This window comes from Eleginops maclovinus, chromosome 3 (genome assembly GCF_036324505.1).
Source record: "Eleginops maclovinus isolate JMC-PN-2008 ecotype Puerto Natales chromosome 3, JC_Emac_rtc_rv5, whole genome shotgun sequence".
Lineage (NCBI taxonomy): Eukaryota > Metazoa > Chordata > Actinopteri > Perciformes > Eleginopidae > Eleginops > Eleginops maclovinus.
The window spans coordinates 14,440,940-14,449,259 of record NC_086351.1 but is presented as its reverse complement, the minus strand read 5'-3'; the positions used below and the strand labels follow the sequence as shown (position 1 = coordinate 14,449,259).

At 39.2% G+C, this 8,320-nt stretch overlaps 1 protein-coding gene across 3 annotated transcripts; it reads right to left on the bottom strand.

The window, feature by feature from the left end:
* Positions 1-4,452: 4,452 nt before the first annotated feature.
* On the bottom strand, positions 4,453-7,152 carry LOC134862123 (endothelin-2). 3 transcript variants are annotated; one of them, XM_063879854.1, is made up of 5 exons: positions 7,040-7,152; positions 6,218-6,374; positions 5,922-6,035; positions 5,190-5,258; positions 4,453-5,113 (listed from the first exon to the last, which is right to left on the bottom strand). In XM_063879854.1, exons 1-5 carry the CDS (start codon positions 7,095-7,097, stop codon positions 5,029-5,031), a joined length of 483 nt encoding a protein of 160 aa, XP_063735924.1. In that variant the 5' UTR covers positions 7,098-7,152; the 3' UTR covers positions 4,453-5,028. The 3 variants fall into 3 exon arrangements, with proteins under 3 accessions (XP_063735924.1, XP_063735925.1, XP_063735926.1); XM_063879855.1 differs by having other exon boundaries at positions 5,190-5,255; XM_063879856.1 differs by having other exon boundaries at positions 6,218-6,469; positions 7,040-7,146.
* Positions 7,153-8,320: the final 1,168 nt, after the last annotated feature.

The following is an 8,320-nucleotide window of genomic DNA, read 5'->3' as shown; positions in this document are numbered from 1 at the left end:
ACATAGGCTACAGTATATGATTCATAAATCACTTAGTATATCTACAAACATTATGGCAGTTCCTTAAATGTGTATATCTAATCAACAAATGTTAAATGTCTGATGCCATCATCATCATCATCATATCATCATCATCATCATCATCATCATCATCATCATCATCATCATCACATCATCATCATCATTTTTCTCTAAATCTGGACGTTGCTCCCATATCATACAACATTATATTAGAGAGAGTTTTTCTAACCTGTGTGTATGGTAACCAGAGGCCATCTACTGGCCAGTTACAGTGAGAGAATGGTTCTACAATGAAGCATCTCCTAAAAAAAGCATGTACTCCATGTGAGTTTTACTTCATCATAAAAACCACTGTGGAACTACTGGTGCAATTAAAAGATCTTGAGGCTATTTCTAGTTATAGGCCAAGGATTTATTGGACCGTAACCTGGATCATTTTATTTTTTTATGGACATACAGTAACAACAGCCTCACAGGGAAACATTTTGATCCAGGGAAAACCCAAAAAGCAATAAAATGTTTTTCCTTGAGAGTGTTTGATGTATTATTTTGGCTTGTGTTTGGGATGTATAAACAAAGCAGCAGAGCAATTTGGAGTTGCTGGTTCAAAAGTTTATCTCCTAACTATCATATCATTTCGTAAATGTCACAGATAAATAAATTGATAAGGTTTCGGCTTTGGCCTTTTGAATCATGTTTTATGATTGTTTTATGATCAGTTTTAAATAGAGCATTTCAACTGTTTTGCAATAGCAATCAACCATACAGACCACACAAGCAAATAAAGAAGATGTGATTAAATAACTATGATGAGCAGACTGAGTGTGTAATGATTACAATGAGCCACCTACAGCATGACAATGCATAATTATATGCGAGCCAACGATTATATCTTGTACACATTATTTATATTCAGATCATTGTATGGGCAACATGTTGAATATCATATATTAGAATAGTTTTGAAACTATAAGGCCCATCACAATATCAAGGTGATACTGTGGAGTTGACTATTGGGGCTTTCGCTTAGGTAAGATTCCCTGAATGCTGAGTTGTATGACATTGTGCCAAGAAAAGTCCTCAAATACTCTTGCATCTTTTCTGAGTAATGGGTTTGCGTGGCAGAAGTCTTCCCATTTGTACAGTAGACAACAAGTCCTTGAGCCAATGTGCAAAGTAAAGTGGTAAACTTCCAGGGCATTGTGTTTCTGGTTGTTATCTCGGAGTGAAAATTATATAATTGAAAAACTAACCATAAAATGAAGCACTATCCTTAGAAGAGCACCACAGCGATGATGAGAGCATGATGGAGGTAATTTCAAGCCAATAACGGAAGGGAGTGACGGCCTAACAGTGGTAGTTCCTTCACAGTCAACAATTACCCCCTCGCAAAGAAAGCCTTTGCACTTTGCTCTATACTGTGTTATGCAACATTGCACAGTATGGATTGTTATGAAGTTGTTCGGATGTTGATATAAAGAGGATAGCCAGCTGTCTGAGCCCACGTAAAAAAAACAGGATCCTGTGCCCTGGCGGTAAACAGTAGAGGGTAAAACACACACTCGTTCTGCTGAAAGGGTTATTTCATGTTTTAAACTGTAGGATCCGCTTGACTTAGCATGATACAGTACAGTCTTGTTGGAAAACACCCACCCCCCCATGGTAAATCTCCGGCCACAGCTGGCTGCATACAGTTTGTGCGGGTGTGTGTGTGTGTGTGTGTGTGTGTGTGTGGCTGAGACGCTAGGCTATTGTTACACTGCACATTCTTGGAGAACAGCTGTGGCACATTTGACCACTGGTAGCCTCAGGATTGTTTATCAGCAGATTTCTGCTTTGACAAGTTTGGCATTTTTGCCAGATTGCAGATGAATGGGCGCTTGTAAAGCTTTATGGAAGCCTAACAGGTGCAGATACTTCATTGTAACATACACTCGTAAACACTGAAGCAGGCAACCTATTACTCATGATGAACCAGATGAGGACAAAGGGCCTCTTAAGCCTTATGATTTGTGATTAAAGCAATTATTTCAACCTGAAGGGCATAATTTTTCTTGATTGATCAATAAACTCTCTCACCCAGTTCACTCAGCTGAATACAGGGGGATTTTTTAAATTGTGGGAACATGGTGTTACCAATCATGACAAAAGAGGTGAGTGTCACATCAGAAAGGATTTGATATGAAACTAAGTATTACACATGATAAGAAATGGTACAGCATGAGTCTCTGAGCATCGTGATGGTATACAAAGTTAAGTGACCTATTTCTTCTTACTTTTTTTCTCATCAGATTTGGTTTAGTTTTTCTTTTTGCAACATTAGGAACAAAGAGTTCTAATCCTTAGTCCCCATAGATCGACTCATCAGTTATGTAATGTTGATTTAAAGAAGCTGAAGGGAGCTGAACAACACAATGTCAGACACAAAACAATTACCTTACCTTAAGCAAGACATTACAGATTTCTTCAGACAATAGCAGATAGAGAACTTCAGGAGGAGAAGGTAAGAGTTTGTTTGTTTGTTTGTTTGTTTGTTTGTTTGTTTGTTTGTTTGTTTGTTTGTTTGTTTGGGGAAGAGAAACTTCCTACTTTTGGAGATCAGTATTTTCTGAAGTGGAAACAATGGTTAGGTCTGTCAGCAGCACTGTGAAACCGTCAATAGCTACTGCTAATGTGGCACTCATGATAATCAGCAGGCCAGATTGAAGTTTAAAGAACCTAAGCACAAAAATAGTGTGTCATGTATCCTCAGAAATCTCAGCTTGATAAGTAAAAGATTATTATAAGTTAGTCCACATTGATATGAAAAATATGTTTCTATCACTTTTGTTTTGAACAAAGACCTTTGACTTTATAGGGAAGATAACAGGCACAATTAATAACATTATGGACGTCTATGTTCCATTTAAGTCATTCATTAACCTCAGCTATACTGTGAAATGTCTGCTGGGAAAATACAACAGAAATGAAAGCCTTTTTAGAAAAAAGAAACAAGCTGAATTTTCGCCTGCATGTGATTTACTGTAATAACTGCAGTTTCTGAAATTACTCTTTCAATCAGCGACAAAAGGTTTCCCCTAAAGCTGTGCTTCAATTACTTTCATGTACGTAATAGAAGTGGTTCACTATGGCTCTCTCATTCCAGCACCATGGACAGAGTTCTTTCGCTGAGGCAGCCTGTGGTTTCTTAGCAGACACAGTAAGAGTCATTTTTCTACTACCTGACATCAGTTAATAATTTATAACCAATTTTGTGTTTTTTATATAATCCTTATCTGTTTATATGTTCTAAATTTGTGCTGTTGGTGCCATTTGCCGTCTGGGTAATAGAAATGCCTAAAGTCAAAATGAATCACAACATCCTCCACCCCAAACGTCTGCGGTAATGGTGATTGACCTGAGGCTGGCCTTAACATTGCTTCCTGCCATTCCTCCACTGTCTTTCTTGGACTTTTCTGGCCATTAAAACCAAGAGAGGTATTGATGTCGAGCATGTGAAGTACGTATTACATTACGTTAAATGTATAATAGATAACAAAAGTAAGGAACTGGCAAATACAAAAATGCCTAACATCTTTGAGTAGAGATTCTGGAGCTCTGTAAGCTGAGCTTACCATAAAGACAAGAATCATGGTAAAACAGCTAGCTTAAACAAACATGTAAAGGTCATATGTCAGAGCCAAAGTTTAAGTATTACATAACTATGTCCCACGGTGTCATCAGTTTTATTATTTTACGTGATACTTTTCTGTCATCAGGCTTCAATTTAGCTCAGTCCTGTTCCCAAAGGATGGCTGAAGGTGAAAGGACAGGTATGATAGCAATGAAATGAAATGTAAGGAGGAGGAAAATCTACTCTGGAAATTAGCACCACATTAACACTTGACACTTATCATGCATCAGTGATATTTAATAAAGCAGCAAGAGCAGGGCAGTTCTCCAGGGCTTCATTCATAATATGTCAACTGAATTATCTCCTGTTTTCTTTGGCTCCGACCCCTCGTCTGCACTTGTTGCATATTCTGGTATGCAAGGCATAATGTACGGCGCAGGCAGTCAGAGAGGAACACGGGGTGACAGGGCATTTTGTTCCTCTTGCTGACCCCCTGAGCAAAGATACAAAAAGCTGCATTCTTTCCAAAGATCCTTAGGATAACACAGGCTGCGGTGCCTTTGAATAGCAGGTTAACTCATTATTATTGATGTGAGCTTTGAATTCCTGGACTATTCATCCGTCTCAGGCCTCCTTTTGAACTCAGAAATGTTTTTGCCTGTCAGACAATTGAATCACACATGCCGACTTAAAAGGATTTATTTTCCCTCAAATTCTCAATCGCATATACTTTCTTTACAGAACAGTTTACTATGTGCGTCCATAAAGATGACAGAGAAGGGCATATATTAGAAAGAAAGACACATACAAAATGGGGATACATTTAGTTATTTGTATGTATCTCAAACATACTGTTTATACAGATTTTATGAATGATACAGGTTTGATTCAATTCAACTAATTTCCACATACTAAGTTTAGTATTCTACATAATTTTCCCCCCAACATTTCCCCCCAAAGTCACATGTAACAAAATATTGTAAAATGAAAAGATATAAATGCATATACAAAAGAATGACTAACAGCATGTATGTGAGAAATTCCCCGAACTATGATGTAGAATTACATCCTTTAATGTCAGTGCTGGCCTGTCCGTACGGTGATAAACAGACAAAGTCAAACATGACCACTGGCACAGCGCTATCTCATATTATTAGGATAGTAGCTGATCCTCCTCATCTGTTTCCATGATGTGTTTGTAGAACCCTGTCATGTTTTCCACCCTCTTTTCCCGGGTACAAACAGACATATTTGTGGCACTTCGGGCCGTCCTGCGTTGGACACCATCTTTCAGCAGCCCTTTGTCCTCCCATCAAAGGAGTGTCATTTGTTCAGGTGCTCGCTACTCTCTTTCTATCTCTCTCTCTCTCTCTCTGCCTCAGCTGGCACATTGTTTAGCCAGTGTTCATCCTCCGAGAGGACTCATCTTTGTCAGAATCAGCTGAATCCTGGGCTCTCTTTGACCTGCTGGCTGCAGCTCTGAGGGACAAAAATATGATTAAAATTAAAGTAAATCTGTGTATTGTTCTATGTCATTTTGTCTTTCAAAACTCACCTGAGGATGTTCAGCATATTGAGTTGATGTCTCTTTCCAGATCTTTTTGTGGATGTTATTTCAGGACTGCTTGGAAAGGAACAGCATAGTTAGCAAAAGTGTCCATTACATGTGAAACCTAGACTTACCCTGACACTGCCGTTTGGCACTTTAAATGTTTTATTGATTTTGCTACAGTTAAAAAAACACTTGCATAGATAGACGTAAAAACACTCTAAGGAAGCCAAAAAAGTCTTATCTTTACGGGTTCACTTAATGTTTAATGTTTCATGAAAACTGTGAACCACATCAGCAATCAGAAATCATTTCTGTAAAAGTTTCAAAATGTATCACTCCACGCTGCCCACACAGTTTCGAAGTGGTGGCATTATTTGTTGCACTTTTAGGAAGTATGAATTCCCAATTTTTTAAATTTGATTTCTTCCAAACTCCCACTCACTTCACTCCCAAGGCCCTTTAAACCAATCAGAAACAAGCATTGTGAACTTTGTGCACCAGCTTGAGATTACTATACTCCCTCAGCCATGGGCTGTATTGTTTTGATGATCACACAGTAACAACACATTTCGGCTAATAATAGCATTGCAGTGAAATTAGACTTTCCTTCAAGCTGCACCACTTCTTGTGCTTCACAATGGGAAACTATTCCCCGATTGAGCAAGTTCTGATGGAAGCCATACGGAGGCCTTTAACTGATACCTGACAAAATGTTGGATGGCCGGCCAGACTCACCTGTGATGGCAGAAGTTTCTGCAGGTTTGATCATCAGGGCCAGCACAGGTGCAGCGTCCGGTCGACCTTCTGCGTCGAGACAGAGCCCTGCCCAGACCATAAACTGTTGTCTTACTGCAGAGAAAGAGAGACATGATATAACAATCCTGCAGACTTTGCTCTTTGATACTTCATGTGCCATTAGACATTTTATTATACAACTAGGATCATAGAAAGTTCACTTAGCAGGTATTGGGTTTAAAGTGAAAGTGTCCAACCTTGTTTGTGTCCCCATGTGTGTGTCTGCTCATGCTCACCTGGGTGTGTTGACCCAGATGATATCCAGGTGGCAGAAGTAGTGGCACTCAGAATCCAGTGGGCTGCTGCAGGAGCAGCGCTTGGTCCTCACTCTCTGTGTTGGGACACCGTCATCGGCCTGAACTTCCAGCTGCTTCATCAACGGAAGACCAAAACCTAGTGCAAGACAGAGAGCCACTCAGGGACAGTGTCCAAACACAGCATCACATCAACTGTCAGTGGCCTCTGCTTCTACTGTCTTTTCACTTGTACTGTTTTTCAAAACACAAAACAGATGGATATGTAACATCACAAGTCTATCATGTGTTTACAAGTGACAACATGAAGAAGCTCTTCAACTATTGTTCTTTCTTCCAAACTCATCAATCTTGACCTTAAACAATGAGCAAACTTCCGTAAATAATATGAATCTATAAATTCCTTTGCTTTGCCTCAATAAAGATTACATTTAAAGGTTTGACAAATAATCCAAAATCAAAATAATGTGTTTGATTATTTTGAGAAAGCCTGCAGGAAATGAATAAAAACACTTCAATGCTGCTACAACCTTCACTTGTAAAAGTACAGAAATCAATTACAAACTGTTTATCAATATCCAGCAAGGAGTACGATTTAGTGGGTTTTCTGTTATACCTTTTATGTTTTCTAGATTTGTCAAAACATGGAGATGCACCAACATACAGTGATGACAGTCATTACTTAGTGATTGAGAATAAAACCAGTGCTGATAAAAACACAAAGGTTTACCTATGTTTTTTGAAAGGTATCATGCATGCATACCACACTAAAACAAGTAACTGAAATTAATAAAATATACCCACCATCCTCGATAGAAGCCCAAAGAGTGATGAGAAGAAGAACGCTGGTGTGAGCTGACATATTTGACCGCAGAGTTGGATATCCGTACAGCTGTGTTTCTGATGTGCTGCTGCTGTCTGTCTGCAGGTGTCTGAGCTCTGTCACTCTTATACCTCTCCCCTTCCTCTCATGATGTCATAACAGAAGCTCCACCCAGGCTGCTTGCCATTGAGCCTCAGTGAACAACCTCAGGGCATTCGAACCTGCAACACAATGAAAAACTTACATAGAAGTATCCTATAAATCTGCAGCATCTTCCTTCCTAACATAGATTTATAGTGAGTTTCAGTTAACTGTTTATCTGTTTTGCAAAAATGTTTCATTGTTTTATTCACTCACACTGCTCTCATAAGGTTGTTTTTTGCTGGGCTGGCACCTATTTCTTCAGCAACTTGAAAGCTGGTGTTGACCCCAAGTTGCAAAAAAGTAACATTTGTTTTAATTTTGCCGCTGGGTCACAAAATAAATCCCAGACTTACATTTGACTGAATTGAAGCCTCCATGATGGCTAGAGGAGGCCCACACAGATAATCACGCTGCTCCAAGCTGCCTGCAGGCCGTAGTGCTCCGAGTCCTGCCAACCCACATGGTGCAGTGTGCAGGTCAGCCGTGCCAGGGTCAAGCAGGTCGCCACATGGCAGCCTTCATTCATGTAAATACAGCAAATTGACATTCAGATTAGTGGCATGAATACTATCGTCACTTACATCATTGCCTAAAGGATGACAGATGTCTCTCTTATGATCGGGAAATGGACAAATAATATGACATTTGCATTAAATCTTTTTGTATTTTATGGAGCATGTCGTGTTTTTGGATGGATTGGCTTAAGCATTGAAAGCTGGATGTGTAATCACTTAACCTTGTCAGTTTAGTTTGTTCAGTACTAAGGAAGATTAATATACTTTTTTCCCCCCCATTCACCTTTCTGATAGTGTTTACAAAAATGGGTTTATAATCCTCTCCCCATGAAACCTGACACCTGCACACATAGAACAGTGAAGAGAGCAGACTGTACTTTTCTTCTGTGCAGAGGGCAAGCAGAGCATGAAAACACGTGTCAGTGAAAATGTGTTGCAAAACTAAAAGTTAAAACACTGCAATAATAATATATTACACTTCAAATATTTCCATTCACTGTAATGTGTTTACGTTTTTATTTGAAAGCTTGAATGCACAATTTGTACTCAAGTAGTAGCCAGTAGGGGTCCCTCAATCAAAACAATCATTGGTGGCATTGTGCA

Excerpts from the sequence above, each read along its gene's own strand:
- LOC134862123 (XM_063879854.1), bottom strand. The coding sequence starts at position 7,097 with ATGTCAGCTCACACCAGCGTTCTTCTTCTCATCACTCTTTGGGCTTCT. Across the intron at positions 6,036-6,217 it reads ATCTGGGTCAACACACCCAG|TAAGACAACAGTTTATGGTC; the intron begins GTGAGCATGAGC and ends CTTTCTCTGCAG. Across the intron at positions 5,114-5,189 it reads AATATGCTGAACATCCTCAG|AGCTGCAGCCAGCAGGTCAA; the intron begins GTGAGTTTTGAA and ends TTTGTCCCTCAG.